The sequence below is a fragment of the Acartia tonsa genome, chromosome 15 (assembly GCF_053477335.1).
Source record: "Acartia tonsa isolate MP-2025a chromosome 15, ASM5347733v1, whole genome shotgun sequence".
Taxonomy (NCBI): Eukaryota; Metazoa; Arthropoda; class Copepoda; order Calanoida; family Acartiidae; genus Acartia; species Acartia tonsa.
The window spans coordinates 8,087,193-8,112,723 of record NC_137274.1 but is presented as its reverse complement, the minus strand read 5'-3'; the positions used below and the strand labels follow the sequence as shown (position 1 = coordinate 8,112,723).

General features: G+C 32.8%; 1 protein-coding gene across 1 annotated transcript; it reads left to right on the top strand.

Annotated features, from left to right (window-relative positions):
- Nucleotides 1-11,458: 11,458 nt before the first annotated feature.
- On the top strand, nt 11,459-16,575 carry LOC145307588 (uncharacterized). Its single transcript, XM_080150041.1, has 5 exons — nt 11,459-11,540; nt 12,082-12,141; nt 12,569-13,668; nt 16,009-16,049; nt 16,442-16,575. The coding sequence occupies exons 3-5, from the start codon at nt 12,596-12,598 to the stop codon at nt 16,573-16,575; spliced, it is 1,248 nt and encodes a 415-aa protein (XP_080006167.1). The 5' UTR covers nt 11,459-11,540; nt 12,082-12,141; nt 12,569-12,595.
- Nucleotides 16,576-25,531: the final 8,956 nt, after the last annotated feature.

Here is a 25,531-nt window from a genome sequence, read left to right as displayed (position 1 = left end):
ATTTGAAGTCTCTAAGTCAAAAATTGCGGCCACAGGAGCCTTTTAAAGATTTCTGGAGACCTGGAGGATCAGTACCTGCAGGATCATACCTGGAACCTGAAATTGACTTGAACACCTGTATTTAATATGAGGATGTACTACTAGAGGATATTTTAGTATTTTGGTAAGATAAAATGCTTTGTTTAAGTCGAAAAAATATTTTTGTTCTTTACCTGGATGACCCTGCCAGGTTTGCTGGCATCCTGTGCCCGCCAGGATGGAGATATTCAAAAAATTCCAACTCTCAGTTATGTGTCATACCCATACTTAAAAAGTCAAGCAGTTTGGGCTCTTTATCTTTCACACACAGAAAATGAGATAGAAAAAACTGGATGGGGGGGCGTTCAACGCCCCCCCCCCGACCGTTAAGGGTTAACAAACAAACGAAAAACCAGCCTTATCTCCTATTTGGGAAGAAGGTTTAAAATTTTAAATTGAGGGAAAGGGGTTTTTGTGCTCGACTAGACTCTTTTAGGGAATACACCAATTATTATAATATTTTACCGGTATAAAAGTATAGAAAACCAAGATACCCAAGATAAATTATTCTATGAAGCAACACATTTTATAACAGAACAACCTGAACTATGTTAAGTTCTCTCAGAAAAAAATATTTTAAATAAATTAAAAGATTTTTACAAAAAGGTTTCGAAGATTTTTCCCAAAATTGTTGAATTTTTTATTTAAAATAAAAATATTTTTCTATAAAAAAGTATTAGGATGTTTGTGTGTATGTTTGCACTGAAGGATCTTGCTAACCGCTGAACCAAAATGGTTCATCTTAAAAATCTAGCTTCTCGTCCCCAAAGTTTTAGAATAACATTTTCTTATTCGTTGGCCTAACAACTTTGGGGACTTTTAATGAATTTTGATTGGTTGGTATATCAAATTGAGTGCCCTTATGTTTCAACCACTGATTGTAATCTACAGAAGAGGTAATTTTATATGTATTAACATTGAGGATGTACAATGTACATCAATTAGTTGGCCATTGTCTTGTCCCTTTAGATCCCTGAGAAAAATTGGAGAATAATAGGGAAACTAAAACAGGAAATTCCTTTCCAGGACCTATGAGAAGCTACGATGTAAAAGACAATTATATCTATTCAGCACTGAAATTTATGTAATTTATTTTTCCTTAACAAAAGTTTGATTGATTACATGATATTGTTGTCTGATTTTTATGCTTATTCCTAGGATGATTTGGTACAATGTTAAGAGCAATGCATATGTATAATTTTTAAAAATATTCGTATTTTGTCTGTAATTTTCAATCAACGTTTAATAGTAGTTTTTGGGATTATAGACAGCTTTCTGCAGATTCTAAAATAAAAATTAAATATTAGATCAAAACCAGTTTAAAAAAACAATTAATATCTGCTGGATTACAACAGGTTCTTAGCCAAACAGCCACTTTTCCACGAATATCAAATATTAATCATATAATTAATACCAGTTTTGCCACCCCCAAGATTTTTAATCAAGATTTTGAAAATCGCAAAAAGGTGCGATAAATATCTATATTCCTACAAATGTGGTAATACGGCAGCATACGGACGGGCATTCTACAGAGTTGCTACGCAGTGGCTTATCAAGTCAAGCCTTCTGCACTAATCCTATTATATCACCATTCACCTCATGACCGCAGATGACCCCACCGGCAGCGGTCAGATTGGACTGGCTAAATGGGGGAGGGGCACGGCCACTTAGCAACCCCGCGCCCCTCAGGCAACTATCCTACCGGGAGGTGATGCCTTCCCCTTTACTGCAGCTTACCCCACAGATGACTACCGCCGCGGGCTACGCCCTTGTCTCCCACACCCCCTTCAAACCTAACTCATTGTTATCATCTATTTTTGTATATATAGTAATCACCCATTGTAAATGTATTCAGTTTAAATATAATTTCTGTATGAGTAAATCCTGCTAGTTTGTTATTGGTAGAATACTTCAAGGCTAGGGGCTCGTTGGATTCGAACTCGCAACCGGTAAGCTGAAACGCTTCGGCTTACCACACAAACAGCCACACGGCTTACTAAATCAACTCAGCAGAGAGAGAGAGAAAGAGAGAGAGAGAGAGGGGGGGGGCCCAATAGGCTGTTAATTACACTAGTTCCTAAAGTTTTACAATAATGTTTTCTTATTTGTTAGCTATGAGGACTTTTACTGAGCTTTAATTGATTGGTTCATTAAGCCGAGTGTCCAAACGCTTCAACCACTAATTGTAATCGGCAAAAGGAATAGTTTGTGTATTATCATTTGGGATGTACATCAATTTTCCGGCCATAGTCTTATCCTTTTAGATCCCTGAAATCAAGTCAATAGGGCCTCAGTTGCAAAAACAACCTGCTGTAATGTGGACTTGTAGGGGCTTAACCTCCCCTCCAACCCCCTTAATTATAAAATTCCATCCCAATATTTTTGGGGGCTAAACCCGCGCCCGTGTTTATCTAGACAAAGCTGCAGTCGCAGCCGCAATAAACTTCCATCCACAGCCGCCTACGGCTGCGGCCACCCTTAGCTATTGTCAGCCGCAGCCACCCCTAGCCGCTTATTTATCAATAGCTTACAGACCTAATTAACAGAGAGAGAGGAAACAATAGGTTGTTTATTACACTAGTCCCCAAAGTTTTATAATAAGGTAATAAGGTATACTAATTCGTAAGGGACTTTTACTGATTTTTGATTGGTTGATGATTGGTTGATTCATTAAGTTGAGTGTCCAAACTCAATTTTAATCTAAAGAAGGGATATTTATGTGTATAAACAAAGGGGATGTACATCAGTTTATAGGCCAATGTCTTATCCCTTTAGATCCTGTTTATGGACACAATCGTTCTCGTTTATGTAAAGTACAATTTTTTGTTCATCTAACTGATTTTTGTCAAAAGGAATTTTAAATGGACGTGATATATGTTTATTTTATTACTAATGTTATATCAATTATTAATATTATATTCACTTCATTTTCCTGTTTTAACAATTGAAATCCATCTTGACGAAAAACGGTTAGATGCACACAAAATTTTACTTTACATGAAATTTAGTAAATTAAATTGCCTAGATAAAAGTACTTCAGAGTGATTTTGATAAATCAACGGCTTCTTACCAATAATGCCCATTAAAACCTTAGGAACGGCAAAAAATGTAAAAAATTCTGCCTTTGGCGATGAAATACGGCAAAACGGTTTGCCTGAGGCGGTAAATGTATAAATAACAAATGTTGTGCCTTGAAAAGTTATACAAAAATGAAGAAATAGTCTATGGCCCTAAAACGACTCCTTCCCCCCCAAAATGGGCAAAAACCACCATTTTTTAAAAACATGCACAGGGTGTCACAAAAGTGTATAAATTTGTAAAATAGGCAAATATTATTGTTATTATTCAAAATCTGTATCTATGTGACAGTTTTAGGTAACTTAAGAATAGAAAAAAAAATTCAAAAAAAAAATAAAAAAAATTGTACCATTTTTTGAAAATACAAGGTGTCCAAAAAATAAAAAAAATCTAATCTCGTCAGAAAACACTATGGCCTAACATACTTAGATACTTTGTAGACTAATTTGAAAAAAAATAATCAATTTAGACCAATTTTTAGCTCAGCAGACGCAAAAATCACTTTTACAGGGTGTTTCAAAAATTTATAAAATGTCCAAATATGGAGTTACCACGCCAAATTTACTTCATATGTATGCTCAAATGGATGATATTCACTCTCAAAGCGAAAAATGGGCAAAATTCGTTTCCTGACAGTGTCAAAAGTTCAAAAAACGTGTTTTGACATTTTTGTTGGAACACCCTGTAGTTCTTGATTTTTGTGATTTTTAAGAAAATTTCTATATTGTGCCTATCTGGGGGATTAATTTGATATATAAAACATGTCTGTACGTTGAAAACTAATGTAAAAATTTTAAACTTAAAAATCACGAAAAATGCCTTTTTTTCATTGTGAAAACACCACAGTGAGAAAATGCGCGAAAAATCGGACTTTAAATGGATTAAAAAGGTTAAAAATCACCCATCCCTTTGTTTTATGACCAAATGAAGGGGACTGGAAGTTTTTATCAAAATCTGAGACCCCATGCAGAAAAATGTTTTTTTCGTAAATAATGAGCCAGGTATTACATAAGAGGTTCATTTTATTGAATATAGACTAACCCACAAGAAAATATTTCCTTTGTGAACTTTAAGATTAGTTAGGGTCCAAACAGCTGGTAGCTCAGACTTTCTAAGCACGAAAATAGAACAGACTTGACATAAAATACCAGAAATTCTCAATATTCAAGAATCTGAAGTGCAATATAAGTAAACATTATGTAAAAATAGGCATTATATTGATCTTCTTTGTTAATTTTTCATGTGAGCTTGCTTCAAATGCACACAAGAACCTGAAATATACCAGATATTTTAATTAGAATACAATGCAAGTTCTTATAATGTCTGGAGTAAGTCTTTGTGATCCACCATTTGACCACCAGCTGCTTTAAAAGTTAACTAAGGCATATTTTTCTTGTGGATTAGTCTTATAATCACTAAAATCAGCATGTTATGTATTACCTTGTAGATTTTTTTCTGTTAACTTTGCGGATTTTTCATCACTGTATCATTAAATGGTCAGTAGTAGGCTGCCAAATACTTTTTATTTTACAATCTTATAGTTGAAATATTAAGGGAGTAATAAGCGTTTCAAAAAAACCAGTTTACGAGGGACACCCTGTATATATAGGATATAAATGAAAATGCTAGTAGCTCCATCAGCTTGATGATTGTTTTTTTTAAAAAAAGGTATGTCGCAAAAATCTGTTTAATTTGCATATAATTTCAATGACATCCAAGCCTTTAATTTTTGTTTGGGGGAGGGTTAAAAACTTTAAAAAAGAGGGGAGTTAATTCAAGATTAGAGGAGATAAAAAAAACACAAAAAAAACATTTTTTAACCCACCAAAAAAAAATAATATTTAGACAATAATTCTTAATAATCAAATCTATGTTTCAATGTGAAAAAAATTTATGTTTTATATTCATTTGGAGCATAAGGTGTAACACTGCCTGTATGATAGTATGTTTGTGTGTACTACGTCTGCTTCATATAAACGTGAGGAGGTAGGTCTTGGAATATTTGTACAATGAGTAGAGCAACTCAATCACTCACTTTTCATATTTATTGTCACTATTCCTTACCTCGTCAATTACCTTATACGGGTGGGGATGCTGTCCATGACATTCAATCGCCATGGTCCAACAACTCAGAGCTGAATCTTTCAATCATTTTAGTGGTGAGCCAGATCGGGGTGAGCCAACTTTCCACCAATGAGAGCACAGCATTTTATGAAAAGCCGCGCTGTGATTGGCTAAAATTTGGCTCACCCCGATCTGGCTCACCACTAAAATGATTTAAAGATCAGGCTCAGGATAACTAAGAGGAGCCAAATGTCTCTTTTTCTGTCCAAACACTCGTAGTAACACCCATCAGACAATAAACCCTTTGATTGCACGACCTTTGTCTGAGAAGTCCTAACCGTGCTTACTTACTTACCCCCCCAAAAAAACCGGGAAATTAATATCTATTAATGAAAATGGGAACTAACTTTCATCCTATATAGTGGTAATTTTGTTGTGTATGTCCTTAAAAATCTCATGAACAGCTGCACTGATTTTTTGGAAAGTCTTTGTGGGTATCCCCCCCCTCCACTTGCAAAAATAAATAAGTTTTTTCTTCAAACATAAAAATCATTTCTCCGCTTGGAAAAGATTTCATTGTACTTGTTCTGAGCGTTTTTTTTACGTAGCTATTATAGAGCTCGGAAGAAAGGGATTTCTCCAATCTTATCAAAGCTCTTCATTTTTTTCATCATGCATTTTTTTAGACATAAGCTAACTACAAATCTAAAAGCTTTAATATTTTTTGTGTATGATAATTTCAGAATGAGTATGGATATAGTTTGATAGAATTAAGCAATAAAAACTAAAGTCTGCAAGTTTTTATATGTTTGATCATGTATTTGGCCATAACTCTGTTACATCTATATTTTTCTTACAACTCTGTCAAAAAGCTTTCAAAACCTTATGCAACCTTGGTTTCCATGCATATACTAAAGAATTTCACTAACCGCTGAACCGATATGGTCCTGCTTTAGCTTCTCATAGAGTCATAGGCCCTTGAAAGGTCTATAACTATTTTAAAATTTTATAACTAAAATTAAATGAAAATTAAAATTAAAATAAAAATTGTCAAATTCAACAAGTGCCTCCAGAGGCCTCTAGGGGCATGACCGCTAGTACATAAGTAATAAATAATTGGTTTAGAATTGAAAAAACAATTATGTAAAATTTTAAACCTTATTTTTAAAGTCAGCTCTTACTAAAAATAAAAAATTTGGTAAAACCAAAATGATTGATGTTTAAATGAATATTGTCTGGGTTTGTTGTGTGTGTGTGTGGTCGCGCTCGCGTGTGCGCGCGTGTGTGGCTTAGTATGAGATTCAGTGTGCGCGCGCGTGCGTATGTGTGTGTGTGTATGCGCACTTTCCAAGGTATCTATCTACGTGTAATGACGTAAAAAAGTTCCACCGGTTCTGCTAGTTTTTGGTTGGTAACAGCTTTTTTTAAGCAGCGTCTGTATGTTCTCGGCAAAGCGGGGGTGGGGGTGGGGGGGGCATTCCTAATACAATGTTATTAATAAGAAAAGGCTTTTGCATTAAGATTGCAAATCAGGAATCTAAATTGATAAGACAATGGCCGATAAATTGATGAACAACCCCAATGATGACACACAAAATTACCACTCCTGTAGATTAGAATTAGTGGTTGAACACTCAACGTAATAAATCAACCAATCAGACTTAGTAAAAGTCCCCAAAGTTGTTAATCCAACCCATTGTCCCCCCTCTCTCTCTTTGATTGTTAATACAACAATTTAATTTATGAATAGATTTAGCAGAACAATTCAAAAATAAAACAAGGATGACAACATCCATAAAAGTGAAGCTCTGAAACGATAAGACAAACGGACATTTACACTTGTAAAGTGTCAGAACTGAATAATCAGGATATGAATGAATAAGAGTCAAAGCAAAATTGTGAGTAAATTTATTGAAAGAACTGCTTGATACAGGATAATGTTTATGGACATACTTTTTATATTTTTAGGACTTGATTATAGAGTTGCTTTGCTTACGATATTGTACTTTGTTCTTCCATGAATAAATATACCAATAATCAGAACATTCGGATAATTAGATCACATAAAAATTTGTTGTTAAAAAAGTAAAAAATCAACATGTTTAAAATGGACGTACGGACATTCTGGGAGTTGCTACGCTTTCTAAATCATACCTAACAACTACAGGAATCGCAATGCAAAGTTTGAAATCGATAGGACAGTTCTAACATATCTAAAAAACTATCTGTCTTAGACGTATGGACGGACGTACAGACGGACCGACCCTAATTATAGAAAAGCTTCGCTTTTAAAAATGACAAATTAAGTAAAATCTTGACATAAATAGGATTTTTATGCACAGTCAATAATCTTATCTAAGTTTACGTGTAAACTTCCTAAAAGTCTGGCCTAAATACCAATATAATTACATGAATTTTTAAACTAATATTTTTATGTAATATCTAATATCCTTTCTTATTTGAAATAATATAATCCTTATGATTAAGTATCAGTATGTCTGTCTGTTTGTTTGTACCGAAGGATCTCGATAACCGCTGAATCTAAAAAAAGCCCCCAGTGGCCTCTAGGGGCGTAACCGCTAGTATTATCAAATAAGTAACTTAGATGGCTTATATTTTAAAAGCGAAGCTTTTCTGTGATTAGTGTCGGTTTGTCCGTCGATCCGTACGTCCACAACGGTTAGCTCTTATCGTTAATTTAAACATGTTAGAATTTTCCTATCGATTTGAAACTTTGCCTCAAATTCGTCTAATAGTTAGGTAGGACTTAGAAAGCGCAGCAACTCTATAATCGTTACCAGAAAGTCCATTTAAAACATCTTGATTTTTACTTTTTTGACAACAAATTTTTATATGTTAAAATTATCCGATTAGTTTGATTTTTAAGTACTGATTCCTATTACAATAAGGTACAATATTATAAGCGAAGTATCTCTATATAATCAAGTCCTAAAAATGTAAGTAAGTGTTAATGTGCTTTTTTCCTTCCATTTCAGAGCTACGCTTTTATGGGTGTAGTCATCCTTATTTTTATTATTATCATTATTAAGATTTGTTTAAATTCTCCAAGTGGGGTATCTTAAAAACAACAACAATGCATTAATTGTGATTCACCCACCATAGTATGACTAATTCAGATATTATTCTTTGAGATAACTTGATAAAAGCTCCGGCACCTCGGGGCTAAAAAAACTAGTTCTAATCTCATAATTGTACATTCTATATCCGCGGAAAGCCGTTTATAATACGATGCGAGAAATAACTATTACCTGTATGAAAAGTACAGAAAAACACGCTACCCAAGAAAGATCTAATAAAGAATTCCATTTTATAACAGAGCAACCTCCTATGTTTATTTTTGTGATAATGATACCAATTATATTTCAAAGATTTTTCACAAAAAGTTTTGAAGATTTTTTTTTCTCAAAAATATTTAATTTCTAATATGAAAAAATATGACGTACAAATATGTATCTGAAATAATAGATTAAAATCATGATAACCCTAAATGACATGCATACTTTTAGAAAATTAGAATATTTGGGACACACTGACGGACGGACAAATAATTTTATAGAATAGATACACTTCAATTACACAGCAAAATCTTCAAACAATATATTTTTTTTCAAACTTTCAAAAGCAATATTGTATCATAGACAGCTTTACGCCGATATAAAAATGAAATTTCATAAGATGAAATCCAGTTTTATAAGCTAAAAAATCCGTATGTCCATTAAAAACATGTTGTTGACAAAAAAATCATTGGACATTAATAAACTTTTTATATGATGTTTGAATTAATGGCTCATTGAACAACAAAGTACAAAGTTATTAGCGCAGCATCCTCATAACACAATCGAGTCCTTCTTTTTAGGGAAGCTTAACATTTTTAAAGACTTTTTATCCTTCTGTCTCCTTATTTTCCCTTTGAGTATAGATTCTAAGGAAGCATATGCTAATGACACTCCTGCACACACACACACACACACACGCACACACACACACTTCTGCATACACACACTCCAAAAGGATCACACACTCACACAAACACACACACACAGACATATAGGATCACACACACGAGCTACGCACACACACACACACATACACACACACACACACACACACACACAAACACACACACACACACACACACACACACACACACACACACACACACAAGCTACAGGTTGAAACCATGGCAATAAGACAAAAAATGCTTCAAGCCAAGTTAGAACAAGGATGCTATAAATGCGAAGCTCTAAAATCACATCGTAAGACAAATAAGATTAACACTTGTAGAGTTTCAAAACTTAATGAGCAAAATATAAACCAAGCCTAAACAAAATTGTAAATGTATTTGTTGCAAAATAACATAATTACTGGATACTGTATAAGGACATGAAAACAGTAAAAGTGTCGAACTATGGCGTCAGAAAAAAATGAACAATTAACCAATAAGAAGCCAGTATTCACTGTGGTAAAATATATAGCGGCCTCTCATTAGTTAATTGGTAATTTTTTCTGACGTCATAGTTCGACACTTTTACTGTTTTCTAAGGACATACTTGTATTTATAAGTTAGAAATGCTTCCCTTAAATCATTGTCCCTTATTCTCTTAGGAATCAATTTTCCAAAAATGAGATAAATAGAATGATTATCTCATACAAATAAAGATATTGTAAAAAAAGTTAAAATTCAGCATGTTTTAAATGTATTTATGGACTATCTGTTAACAACTATAATGTTGCTACGCTTACTAAATCATACCTAACTATTACAGGAGTCTTTGTCCAAAGTTTAAAATAGATAGGAAAAATTTAACATGCCGGTGAATTAAGGAAGAGAGCCAACTGTTACTTATAGATGTACAAACCCTAATTATAGAAAGACTTCGCTTTTAAAAATGTCTTGAGAATAAGGCGTACTGTAATACACCATCAATTTCTACCAAACTTGTTTTTTACCCTACATAGAATGATTATTAATATTGAACCTAACCACTAGCAACTGCGCCTCTATTGAATATAATACAAAGTAAAACGATGTCTGTCTGTCTGTCTGAAGCTTAAGATCTAAGTAACCACTGAACCAATTGGGTTCTACTCTTCAGTGACACCCACAACCCTCCATAAAAAAAGAAAAATTCCCCCCCCCCCCAAATTTTTTTTTAAAAATTTCTAAAAGATCTAAAATACAAACAAATGGGATGACAAAATAAACCTCCCACACCTTCAAGGTTAACTTTACATTGGGGGTTTATTATCCTCACGCTTGCTTTTCTTTTCTTTTTCTAGGGGGGGGGGTGAGAAAATAAACTAATTTGGAAAAATTATAGCATCATATTATAAACAGCTTTCTGCGGATAGAAAAAGAAACAATTATTAGAGTAAAACCAGTTTTATTAGCACTGAGATGCCAAAGGCACGGGCTGATCATATGATTGTCAATTTCTATATTTGTAGAAAACTAGATATCATACAATACGATACATGATTTTTCAGTGTGGCTTAAATATGGTTCATACCCAATGGATATTTATCGGTTTTGAAGCCATACTGAAAAAGAATTCTGAATTATGGAGGGAAAAACCTTATTTTTTTTTAGGCGGGTTACAGAACTTTTTATAAGAAACTTTGTTGTTTGGTTTGGAGGTGGGGGGGGGGGGGGGATGTTCTGTCTAACACAGATAGATAAGCTAAGATCAATGAAAAAAACAACAAATACAAACTGTTTAGGATTTACCTAAAATTTATCTAAATTGATTTTTGAAATCTTATAAAGAGGTTGTTTCATTTGGATCATTGCAGACTAAAGGGATTGTACCATAACGCTTGTGTTTTATAAGCATGGGGTATTATATGTACGTTGTACATAATGATTATAAACAGGGACACAGGTATAGATTATGTAAATCAAAACAAAGATATATTCTGTCTTATCTTCAGTTGTAAAATTCTACCTTTAGTAGCTTGTAGCTATTGAGAGGTAAGGATTAAATTTTCTTGCATTATCCTTTTCCTCCCTGTACTAAAATATTTCGCGTGTGATTCCCAACCAAGTTTTTTTTAGCTGGTTCCCTCAGAATCATAATTGAAAATAGTTACTCAACTTTTTTGGGAGAAAATTAATGTAAAATCTACTGTTATAACAACAACAAAAAATAAATGAAAATCTGTCTTGCGGCAGAGGAAAGAGGGGAAATCTATTTTATTCTTTTTAGTTTAGTCAGTCAGTTTTGTTTTTGTTTTAGTTTAGGTTACATACAATTTGATTCAAATTCAAATGTGATATAAATGTATCAAAAATACATAAGGTGACTTTTTACGTCCATAAGAATATGAGGGGGGGGGGGGGGTTGACTCTGTTACGATTAAAATGCTGCAGGTTCCAGAATATGCTAATACTTAGAAATAAAGTTCTTTTTTTTTAATGGAACAAAAGTGTTGCTTAATTTAATCCACTTACCTTTGACAGAAATTAGAAGTCAATATCTCATTTTCTTCAATGATGTGGGACATTTGGTATTAGAAAAAAAAACATTTCATGGTTTTCAACAAATTATGCCTTAAGACCGATTTTGCCAAAGTGCCTAATTTTTGAAGATTCATGAACCACGACCAATTTAAAGGGTGTGCAAAAATGTATTTATTTTTAAAATTTTAATTGTGTGGCTTGTGTTAATAGAAAAATGTTATGCATACCATTAGAATTGTCATAAACTCTAGAATTTGGAAATATATGTATCTTATTTGTGCTATTTGTTGTTTAGTAGTCACTTTAAAAAATGCAAGAGATATATCAAATTATATAGAAGCCAAGCTTTTTAAAAAAAGTTTTAATTTAATTTTGTTTAGGTTCCCATTTATTGAAATAATTGTCTCTCATACTTTGGGCTGAACAGAATAATCTAAAAGGTAATATTTATTTCTAACAAGGATGTGTCAACTTAAATAAAAGCAAAGCTTAACAAGAGAAGGATAAAAATCAGGGAGGGAGGGGATATTAAACTGTTTATTACTCTAGCACCCAAAGTTTTATAGTAACGTTTTCTTATTCCTTGGCTTAACAACTTTGGAGACTGTATTATATTTAGATTGGTTGGTTCATTAAGTTAAGTGTCCACATGTTTCAAACATTAATTGTAATCTACAAAAGTGGTAATTTTGTGTATAATTTTTTAGGCTGTATCTCAATTTATCAGCCATTGTCTTATCCTTGATAGAAATATTAAAAAAGAAAGTGTCAGATTTTTCCAGTGTATTTCTAAAGTTTTATTTATGTTTGATAACAAAATTTTTCAAATCCGGGACACTGTAATATCTATCTATATTATCTGTGTAGGCGGAGGAATCAGAGCCTGGCTGAGGGATGTTGGAGGGCGGCCACGCCTCAGATGGAGGTGCGGGAGGACCAGAAAGTGCTGCCTCAAATGGAGGTGCAGGGGGACTAAGCAGTGCCCCCTCAGATGGAGGTGCAGTGGGACCAGGCAGTGCCGCCTCTGATGGAGGTGCGGGGGGAACAGAAAGTGCCGCCTCAAATGGAGGTGCAGGGGGACTAATCAGTGCCCCTTCTGATGAAGGTGCAGGGGGACCAGGCAGTGCCACCTCAGATGGAGGTGTAGGGGAACCTGTCAGTGCCGCTTCAGATGGAGGTGCGGGGGGACCAAGCAGTGCCGCCTCAGATGGAGGTGTGGGGGGGCTAGAAAGTGCCGCCTCAAATGGAGGTGCAGGGGGACTAAGCAGTGCCCTTTCAGATGGAGGTGTAGGGGAACCAGTCAGTGCCGCCTCAGATGGAGGTGCTGGGGGACCAGAAAGTGCCGCCTCTAATGGAGGTGCAGGGGTACCAGACAGTGCCACCTCAGATGGAAGTGTAGGGGGACCAGACAGTGCCTCCTCAGCTGGAGGTGCAGAGGGACCAGTCAGTACCAACTCAGCTGGAGGTGTGGGGGGAACAGTCAGTGCCACCTCAGCTGGAGGTGCATGGGAACCAGCTGAAGGTGTAGAGGGTCCAGTCAGTACCACCTCATCCAAAGGCGAGGAGGGACCAGGCAAAGCTACCTCAGTCAAAGGTGCGGGGGGATCAGTCAGTGCTGGCTCAGTCAGAGGTGCAGGGGGACCAGTCATTGCCATCTCAGATGGAGGTACAGGGGATCCAGTCATTGGTGCCTCAACCAGAAGTATGGGAGGAACAGTCAGTGCCGCATCAGCCATAAGTGCGAGGGGACCAGTCAGTGATACCTCAGCTGGAGGTGTGGTGGGACAAGTCAGTGCCACATCAGCTGGAGGTGCAGTGAGACAAGTCAGTGCGGGCTCAGATGGAGGTACAGGGGGACCAGTCAGTGACGCCGAAGCCGCAGGTGTGGTAGGTACAGTCAGAGCCAACGTTAAAACTGAGACAGGACTGAATTTGTCAGAGGCTGTCAACGAGGCTGAAAATCAAAAGTAATAGTAAAAAGTTTTTTATCGCATCAGAATACAGATAGCTTTCCACAGATAATCAAATGAAAAATTAAAGGATTGAAAGTAAGTTTTGTTAGGCCCAAGGGGCTGAAGGCTCAGGCTAACAAAACTAGTAATATTTTATGATATTCATTTTATTATTAGTGGAAAATTATCTCTAATATGAAACTATGTATGATTTTTCAGCATGAATGAGAACCGGTTGTTTTCCAGTGGATATTGATTGGTTTTGAATTCGTACCTAACTAAAAGTTGTCATCCTTGTTAGATAAAATCTTCTAATTAACCAGGATGACAACAACATCCATAAGTGTCAGACCAAAAAAAGTCATAGAGTGTTGATGGACAAAGTAATTTATAGAGCAGATGTTCAGTTGTCATAAGAAAGTAAAAAAAAATAGAAAGATTATGCAAACTCAAACTACAGGGTGTTTCAATAGAAACGTTTTTTTTAAAATCTTAATTATGCATAGAAAGTAAAAACATTATATAAAATGCTTTATATATTTGGAAAACCTATTCTGGGACATTTATGTTTCAAAAATTTAAAAATTATTTTTTCAACAAACTATGCCTTAAAAACCGGTTTTTCCAAAGACCTTATTTTTGAAGATTTACAGATTTAAAGATTGTGGAAAAAATGTTCACATTTTTAAAATTCAAATTGCGCGGCTTGTATTAATAGTAGAAAAACGTTATGTATATCGTTGGAATTGTCATAAACTGGAAATATAAGTGCCATTTTTGTGCTATTTGTAGTTTAGGAGCTACGTGATAAAATGTTCCAACTTACTTAAAACTTTTCAACCTTTCTCACAATTTTCAACGTAGCTCCTAAACTACAAATAGCACAAAAATGGCACTTATATTTCCAAAAAATAGAGTTTATGACAATTCTAACGATTCAACAGATCTTTTTGACATAAGATACTAAAACAGCTTATTTACAAGCCCAAGTAATCAGTTTAAAAATATCTTTCTATTTGTTGGAAAATTGTCGAAAATACAAAAAATATGCAAATTTGGGTGTAAGTTTTTATTTTACTTATCTCTCATTTTTTAAGTTTTTTACTTTTTAAAAGGGGATTTATGCAATTATTATTACATAAAATAATATTAGGTAGATATTAATTGTATTTTAAAGAAATAAAATTTGGAAAATAATCAATTTGACCTCTATCACTTCAGAGGACAGGTGCAAAGTTCAAGTTTACAGGTTGTAGTTAAATACTTTCTAGAGATAATAATTAGCCCAAAAAGTGAAAAAAAGTTTTTTAATATGGTAAAAAAGTGAGTATCTAAATCTTAATTTTTGGGATGATGATCTTGAGGACGCTCTTATTCATGGCAATGATGACCTAGATGGTGTCAATGTTCATCAGCATTATTACAACTTATCTATTAAACTATGATCCAATTTTTGAATTTGTAGCATCCTTCAGTAATAAGAAATATAACTATCTTTTTTAAACTACAGTATATACCTTATGAATTGGATAATTTAAAAACCATATTTGTATGTTTTGGTATTTCTCTTAAAACATAGTTTAATAGATAAGTTGTCATAATGCTCATATATTATGATACCATTTGGGTCATCATCACCACCAATATGAGTGTCTTTTGGGCTAATTAATTTCTCTAAAAGTATTTGACTAGATCCTGCCAACTGGAGGTTAGCAGCTGTCCTATGAAGTAATAGAGGTCAAATTGCTTATTTTCCAAATTTTCTTTCTCTGAAATACAATTAATATCTAAATATTATTTTATATAATGATTATTGTATAGATCTCTTAAAAAGTTAATTAAATAAATTTTTTTTACTTTTTCTTTTAAAATCTAAATAACACCTCTTGATTAAACCTCTTGGGGAAAAAGCCCCTAGAGGCTTCGATCCTAGCTTGAGGGAGAAGAGGGAAGAACTAAACTTTCCATTTTAGTTATTTTTTTATGTAACGGGAGAAGCTTTCAGTTTTGATTTTTCTTGGGAGGACCTGCTTTAGTACTTACCCCTCCCACAATTAATTTGTTTTCGAAACCTTTATTGGTCTTGGAATAAGCCATTTTAGAGAAGAACCATATTGGTCCAGCAGATAGCGAGATCCTAAGCTACAGATAAACAGACAGACATCATGTCATTTCTATATAAGGATTATTCATTTATCTGCCAAAAAAACCTAAACCCTTTACAAACGTGTTTATGTACCAAAGTACCAAAAGTTATTGAGCTAACAAAATGATACTGTGGTTATAAAACTTTGGGTACCAGTAAAATTTCCAGTCCAATGCGCTTTCCCTCCCTAATATAATTATTGTTTTTAGAACTGATAGTGAGAGTGATACAATTGAGAGTGATAGAACAGGTGTGACAATTTCAAATTTTTCCACTTATTATAAAAAAATAAGTGCTTTTTTTGTCGTTTGTAAGACGATGTTCCTCAAAAAGAACTGTCTGTGAATAAAAAAGTGTTTTTCCATTTTTTCTCCCAAAATGCCACAAAATCCTTGATATTTTTGTTAAAAGAACGTTTTTGGCCGATCAGTATAGCCAAAGGTGCATGTTAAGGTTTGATAATCAGATGAGACATTTTCTCATGCACAAACCCTTTAATATAAAAGTTTTAAATTCTACAAGTGTATGATATTATACAAATTAATAAATAATATTGATATTGAGAATAACAATTAAAGGCCTTAAATAAGATCAAAAAGTTTCATTATTCTAATAAAACCTATAATGTTTATCTTTTTAAAGAAATGGCTACCAGTGAAGAGGACAAGAGGAAATTTCTGTACTTGTGCTATGTGGGGGATTTAGATGGAGTTACTCAACTATTGACACAAGATCCTACTCTCATCAGATATAGAGATATATTAGGTGAAGATTAATTAACTTGAGAGGTTTATTGAAAGAAATCTAAATGATTATAATATTGGAATTTTTTAGCTAGAAAAAAATGTAGAATATGATTTTCCTTTATTTCTTTCTATTTTAAATCTAGTTGTTTCTAAACTGTAATATTTTATCTTCCAGTCTTTATATATCCAAAGCGTGGATATATAAAACCATATATCAAAATATCAAAGAATGGGACTGGCAAAATAAGTTAAGTATATTTGCTGGTATGTAAAGAATATACAGTATATATTAGGGTGGGTTGATTTTGGACATTTTTATTTGAGACCAAAGCGGTAATCTGCAAATGATTTTTATATGTATGATACACCTCTTTATGATTTAAAATTTATCTTCAATCATTAAACTGCTGACGACCAGACATACATTTTTATAGCTGTTTGTGAATGATAGATAGATAGATAGATAGATAGATAGATAGATAGATATATAGATAGATAGATAGATAGATAGATAGATAGATAAATAGATAGATAGATAGATATTATTTATGTAAAATTTTGAACAAGTTTGCTTTTATAAAGTTCTTCATAAAAACACTCCTGAAGGGAGTTAATGAATGGCCTTTTTTATCAGTTGTTTTGCTAAGGTCACGGAAGTTTAGCCTGAAATAAATCATGTATAGAGAGGTTTTATGAAAGAGTTCATAAAAGAAAAGTTGCTCAAAATTTTAAATAGATAATCTTTGCTTTTCATGTCATGATTATGCGGATAAAAAACTTGAAATTTTCAAATCTAATTTTCTCAAAAAGACCCGGCTGAAAAATTTTGGTTTTACCTGGATTCATCATGGTTTTCTGTCTAATTTCACCACACATAGGTCCCAGAGCTTGGCACTTGCTTTTGTCTTGATTCAATTGTAGCCTGGCGTGTAGTAATATAATTAAGTGATTTATCTAGTTACTGAAATTTTTTTTTTTTATTGGCAAAAAATACTTCTAAATGAAATGATTATTTTCAAATTTCAGGCTATTTACTTATCCTTATCAATGAAAAGAATTAATTATGACAGTTACTCCACCCCCTTTTTGACATGTCAATCATATAGAAATTGGTTAATTATGCTTTTTGGAATAAAAAATCCTTTTGGTGAAATTTTAATTTTTCAAAATACCATTACCCTAAAAAGACTCAAAAATATGTGTAAAAAATGCTTTAACTTAAAACCTATTTTTATATTACTTGTAAGTAAAAAGTTTCTGCTAGTAATAAAAATAGGATTTCTACATTAATTTCATGTAAAAAGTTACTTTTTGCTCAGTCACTTTTTCAAAACTTTTACTCTGAAAATCTCTGTTGTTAATGTGGGTAAATTTTGCATTTGTGTATAGATCAGAAGGACATATGCAACTTTTGATAATACATTAAAGGTTGTGAATCCTAAAAGATAAATTTTTGTGGGTCTATCTATCCATCTATAATTAATCATTAAATATTCCTAGATAGATAGAAATATAGTTAGATAGATAGATTAATAATGATGAAAAGAAGGATTTATATACAATTATAAATATCTAAACACAAATGATAATGATTGTAATAATTTTTAGGTGATACAGCATTGTTAAATGCCTCACTAGGAGGACATATCTCTGTGGTAAAATATTTACTGGAGGAGAAAAGTGTTGATATTAAAGAAAAAAATAATAATTTTTAATATCCAGCCTGATACTGGATATTGAAACTATCCGGCCAGATATCCAGCAATATAATATTTTATATTTTACAAAAAAAATTTCTGCTTTTTTAATTATAAATGGCTATAATTTTCTTATTATTAAAGCTATAAGAACATTTTTTTCTGAATATGTTTATCTTTATGTAAATTTTATATTAGAAAAACATAATTTTTGGCGGGGGCAGCAGTTCTTGGCAGCTGCCAGCCTCAAACTGGCGGTCAGCAGGTAAACAGCAATGGATTTTATGAAATTGTAATATGTCATAAAGACATATATTTAAAAAGCCTAAATTTAAAATTGGAAGTGTCTAAGTCAAAAATTGCTGTCACAGGAACCGTTTAAAGATTTCTGGACACTTGAGGTTCAGGACTTGCAGGACTATACCTGGAACCTGAAATCGACTTGAACACCTATATTTCATATACTATAGAATATTTAAGTATTTGATAACATGAAATGCTTTGTTTAAGTATTAAAAATGTTTTTACTTTTTACCTGTATGACCTTGCCAGGTTTGCTGGCATCCTGTGCCCGCCAGGAAGGAGGTATTAAAAAAATTACACTCTCAGTTATGTGTCATACCCATATTTCGAAAGTCATTTAGTTATAGCCCTCTACCTTTTATACAGAAAAAATACACAGGGGGGGGGGGGCATGCGTTCAATGCCACCTCCCCATCCATCCTCCAACAGGGGTTAATATTGTCTTTCTGTTTGTCTGTACTGAAGGATCTTGCTAACCGCTGAACCAATCGGGTTCTCCTTTACAGTGTAGCCTCTCAAATGCCCTGGGAAGGTTTATAAATTTTTTGGGTGAGGGTACCACCTCTCTCCCAAGAGAAATCGCCCCTAGAAAAAAATACCCCCACAAAAAAATATTTCTATTTAATTTTTCAACTAATTATAAATATAAGGGGCCACAGCCCCCCTAATTGCTGGTTATCCGGCCGGATATCCAGCAATTTGGCTGGATAACTGCAAGTTTGCTGGATATCCGGCATTTGCCGGATATCTGGCCAAAAAACTATCCGGCCCAACCCTAATATAAATACTAGCGGCTTTGCCCCTAGCCTCTAGGGGCTTTGGCCCAAGAGGTATTTTTAAAAAAATGGAGATGCAATATTCAACATATTCAAAAAAAAATTTAAAAAAAACATATTTTATTAACAATTTTATGGGTTATCCATACACTTTCTTTTCAATCTTTTAATATATATTTTTTTTTTTGGGGGGGGGGGTGTTTCACCCCTCAAGAAAATAGCTTAAAACCACCACAGGACCAGTAAGTATATTCCCTGAAGAGTAGAGCCCAATTGGTTTAGCAGTTACCAAGATCTTAAGCTTCAGACGGACAGACAGACATCATTCTACTTTGTATTATAAATAAACTAGCGGCTTCGCCCCTAGCTTCTAGGGGCTTTGCCCCAAGAGGTTTGATCAACCTAATTTTTCGTATTTTAGATTTAAAAAGAAAAAGTAAAAAGAAAATTTTTTTTTTGAGGGGGGTATTTTTCATTTTTTGGGGGGGTTGCTGGTGTCCCACCCCCCAAGAAAATAGCTTAAAATCATCACAGGACCAGTAGGTATATTCCCTGAAGAGTAGAGCCCAATCGGTTCAGTGGTTACTGAGATCTTAAGCTTCAGACGGACAGACATTGTTCTACTTTGTATTATAGATATATATATTATAAATGGATAGTAAGATAAAAGAGATAGACAGATTGATAATATTAAAAAGAAGGATATATATTAAAAGATAAGCTGATCAATATTGAAACACAAGTGATAATGATTAAAATTATTTTTAGGTTATACAGCATTGTTACGTGCCTCAAATGGAGGACATCTCTCTGTGGTAAAATATTTACTGGAGGAGAAAAGTGTTCATATTGAAGAAAAAAATAATGTTGGTAAGTTTTATTATTTAATGATATCATTTAGTAATGATAAAAAGCATGATATATATGAAAGATAGGCTGATCAATATTGAAACACAAATGATAATGATTATTATTATATTCAGGTAAGTTTTATTATTTAGTAATATCATTTAGTGATTTATTTAATTACTGATAAAATATAGAAATATAAATATATATATTTTTATATACAATTATAAATATCTAAACATAAATGATAATGATTGTAATAATTTTTAGGTGATACAGCATTGTTACTCGCCTCATATGGAGGACATCTCTCTGTGGTAAAATACTTACTGGAGGAGAAAAGTGTTGATATTAAAGAAAAAAATAATTATGGTAAGTTTTATTATTTAGTAATATCATTTAGTGATTTATTTAAACTCTGAACCACTTCATTATGCAATATACATTTTCCTGGTTATTTTGTCTATGGTAGTCCATAAGTGTACAGCTTTAAAGTACATTCTTTCTCTTTGTTAAAGCAACACATATAATAAAAAAAAAAGATTCTGTTTGAAGTAAAATGCTTATGTATCAATCAAAAACTATATTTTTGATTTTTTACTGATCCACTTTATTATGCAAAACCAAAGAAAATCAATGGGAAACTATTTATTTTGCACTTTTCTCCTTTTTAAAAGATTGCATCTGATAAAATAACAATTTTTATTTATGCATTGATTATTATGAAAAACAGTGTAAGGTAGAAATTAATGATATTTTTGAATTAGAAATATTAGAAAAAAAGAAATTTGACCTTTATCACTTTAGAGGAAAACTGCTGACCTCCAGTTTAATGGTTGTATCATATACATGTTAAAGATAAAAATTACCCTGAAAAGTATACAAAATGTTTTTTAATGTATTAATAAAATTAATTTTAAAATCTTGAATTTCAGGATGATGACCTTTCAGATGCTCCTGGAGGTGTTGATGTTGCATGCCCATTACAACAACTTGTCTATTAACCTATGTACCATTTTTTGTAGTCATAGCAGCCTCCAATGGAGCCTCCTGACACAAAATATAACCATCATCTAAAAAGTACAGTATTTACCTTATGAATTTGAGTAATTTAAATTGTAATTTTTTTCGTTTTTAATACTGCTTGGTCTGAGGCTGCTATTAATACAAAAATTGGACCATAGTTCAATATATAAGTTGTCATTATGGGAATGCACTCTGATAACATTTGGCTCACCATCACCACCAGAAGGAGCACCTTAAAGGCCATCATCCTCAAAATCAAGATTTTAAAATGGATTTTTTAACACATCATAAAACATTTTTGTATAATTTTGAAGGTAATTTATATCTTTAACATGTATTCAGCTTTATCCATTAAACTGGGGTTCAGCAGCTGTCCTCTAAAGTGATAAGGGTCGAATTTCTTTTATTTAGAAAAATCATTAATTTCTACCTTATACTGTTTTTTATTATAATCAATGCATATATCCCTTAAAAAATTGTTATTTTATTAGATTCAATCTTTTAAAAGGGAGAAAAGTGCAAAATAAATGGTTTCCAATTGATTTTCTTTGGATTTGCATAATGAAGTGGATCAGTAAAAAATCAAAAAATATAGTTTTTGATTGATACATAAGCATTTTACTCTAAATAGAATCTTTTTCTTTTATCATACGTGTTGCTTTAACAAATAGAAACAATGTACTGTAAAGCTGTACACTTATGGACTACTATAGACAAAATATCAAGAAAAGTTTAGTTACTGATAAAATATAGAAATATAAATATATATATACATTTATATATAATTATAAATATCTAAACACAAATGATAATGATTGTAATAATTTTTAGGTGTTACAGCATTGTTACATGCCTCACTAAGAGGACATCTCTCTGTGGTAAAATACTTATTGGAGGAGAACGGTGCTGATATTAAAGAAAAAAATAGTTTTGGTAAGTTTTATTATTTAATAATATTATTTAGTAATTTATTCAGTTACTGATAGAATATATAAATTAGGGTTGGGCCGGATATGAAACTATCTGGCCGGATATCCGGCAATATAATATTTTAAATTTTACAACAAAAATTTCTGCTTTGTTAATTATAAATGACTATAATTTTCTTATTATTGAAGCTATAAGAACATTTTTTTCTGAATATGTTTATCTTTATGTAAACTTTATATTAGAAAAACATAAATTTTGGTGGGGGCAGCAGTTCTTGGCAGCTGCCAGCCTCAAACTGGTGGTCAGCAGGTAAACAGCAATGGATTTTATGAAATTGTAATATGTCATAAAGACATATATTTAAAAAGCCTAAATTTAAAATTGGAAGTGTCTAAGTCAAAAATTGCTGTCACAGGAACCGTTTAAAGATTTCTGGACACTTGAGGTTCAGGACTTGCAGGACTATACCTGGAACCTGAAATCGACTTGAACACCTATATTTCATATACTATAGAATATTTAAGTATTTGATAACATGAAATGCTTTGTTTAAGTATTAAAAATGTTTTTACTTTTTACCTGTATGACCTTGCCAGGTTTGCTGGCATCCTGTGCCCGCCAGGAAGGAGGTATTAAAAAAATTACACTCTCAGTTATGTGTCATACCCATATTTCGAAAGTCATTTAGTTATAGCCCTCTACCTTTTATACAGAAAAAATACACAGGGGGGGGGGGGGCATGCGTTCAATGCCACCTCCCCATCCATCCACCAACAGGGGTTAATATTGTCTTTCTGTTTGTCTGTACTGAAGGATCTCGCTAACCGCTGAACCAATCGGGTTCTCCTTTACAGTGTAGCCTCTCAAATGCCCTGGGAAGGTTTATAAATTTTTTGGGTGAGGGTACCACCTCTCTCCCAAGAGAAATCGCCCCTAGAAAAAAATACCCCCACAAAAAAATATTTCTATTTAATTTTTCAACTAATTATAAATATAAGGGGCCACAGCCCCCCCTAATTGCTGGTTATCCGGCCGGATATCCAGCAATTTGGCTGGATAACCGCAAGTTTGCTGGATATCCGGCATTTGCCGGATATCTGGCCAAAAAACTATCCGGCCCAACCCTAATATAAATACTAGCGGCTTTGCCCCTAGCCTCTAGGGGCTTTTGCCCAAGAGGTATTTTTAAAAAATTGGAGAAGCAATATTCAACATATTCAAAAAAAAATTAAAAAAAAACATATTTTATTAACAATTTTATGGGTTATCCATACACTTTCTTTTCAATCTTTTAATATATATTTTTTTTTGGGGGGGGGGGTGTTTCACCCCTCAAGAAAATAGCTTAAAACCACCACAGGACCAGTAAGTATATTCCCTGAAGAGTAGAGCCCAATTGGTTTAGCAGTTACCGAGATCTTAAGCTTCAGACGGACAGACAGACATCATTCTACTTTGTATTATAAATAAACTAGTGGCTTCGCCCCTAGCTTCTAGGGGCTTTGCCCCAAGAGGTTTGATCAACCTAATTTTTCGTATTTTAGATTTAAAAAGAAAAAGTAAAAAGAAAATTTTTTTTTTGAGGGGGGTATTTTTCATTTTTTGGGGGGGTTGCTGGTGTCCCACCCCCCAAGAAAATAGCTTAAAATCATCACAGGACCAGTAGGTATATTCCCTGAAGAGTAGAGCCCAATCGGTTCAGTGGTTACTGAGATCTTAAGCTTCAGACGGACAGACATTGTTCTACTTTGTATTATAGATATATATATTATAAATGGATAGTAAGATAAAAGAGATAGACAGATTGATAATATTAAAAAGAAGGATATATATTAAAAGATAAGCTGATCAATATTGAAACACAAGTGATAATGATTAAAATTATTTTTAGGTTATACAGCATTGTTACGTGCCTCAAATGGAGGACATCTCTCTGTGGTAAAATATTTACTGGAGGAGAAAAGTGTTGATATTGAAGAAAAAAATAATGTTGGTAAGTTTTATTATTTAATGATATCATTTAGTAATGATAAAAAGCATAATATATGAAAGTTAGGCTGATCAATATTGAAACACAAATGATAATGATTATTATTATATTCAGGTGATACAGCATTTTTATGTGCCTCATATGGAGGACATATTCCTGTGGTAAAATATTTACTTGAGGAGAAAAGTGTTGATATTAAAGAAAAAAATAATGTTGGTAAGTTTTATTATTTATCATATAGACAGACAGACAGACAGATAGATAGATATATAGATAGATAGAATATATATGAAAAGATAAATGTTAAAAAAAGAATGATAATGATTAAAATCATATTCAGGTAGTACAGCATTGTTACGTGCCTCATATAAAGGACATCTCCCTGTGGTAAAATATCTTCTGGAGGAGAAAAGTGTTGATATTAAAGAAAAAGATAATGTTGGTAAGTTTTATTATTTAGCATTTAGACAGACAGAGGATATATAGATAGATAGAATATATATGAGAAGATAAATGTTAAAAAAAGAATGATAATTATTTAAATTATATTCAGGTACTACAGCATTGTTAAATGCCTCAGTAGGAGGACGTCTCTCTGTGGTAAAATATTTACTGGAGGAGAAAAGTGTTGATATCAAAGAAAAAAATAATAATGGTAAGTTTTATTATTTAGTAATATCATTTAGTGATTTATTTAAACCCTGAACCACTTAATTATGCAATATACATTTTCCTGGTTATTTTGTCTATGGTAGTCCATAAGTGTACAGCTTTACAGTACATTCTTTCTCTTTGTTAAAGCAACACGTATGATAAAAGAAAAAGATACTGTTTGAAGTAAAATGCTTATGTATCAATCAAAAACTATATTTTTTGATTTTTTACTGATCCACTTCATTATGCAAAACCAAAGAAAATCAATGGGAAACCATTTATTTTGCACTTTTCTCCTTTTTAAAAGATTGCATCTGATAAAATAACAATTTTTATTTATGCATTGATTATTATGAAAAACAGTGTAAGGTAGAAATTAATGATATTTTTAAATTAGAAATATTAGAAAAAAAGAAATGGTATACTCTGATGTTTGTATAGTCTGATGTTTGTCCAGTCTGAAGTTTGTCTCTCTGACGTTTGTTGCTCCGACGTTTGTGTCTCTGACGTTTGTCGCTCTGACGTTTGTCCTAGTACCAGTTAAATATTAGAAATGTATATATTCAGGTACTACAGCATTGTTAGTTGCCTCTCAAGGAGGACATCTTTCTATGATAAAATATTTACTAGAGGAGAAAAGTGTTGATATTAAAGACAAAAATAATGATGGTAAGTTTTATTATTTATTACTATCATTTAGTAATTTATTTAGTTACTGATGAAATATAGAAAAATAAATATCTCCAGGAGAAACTTTATAC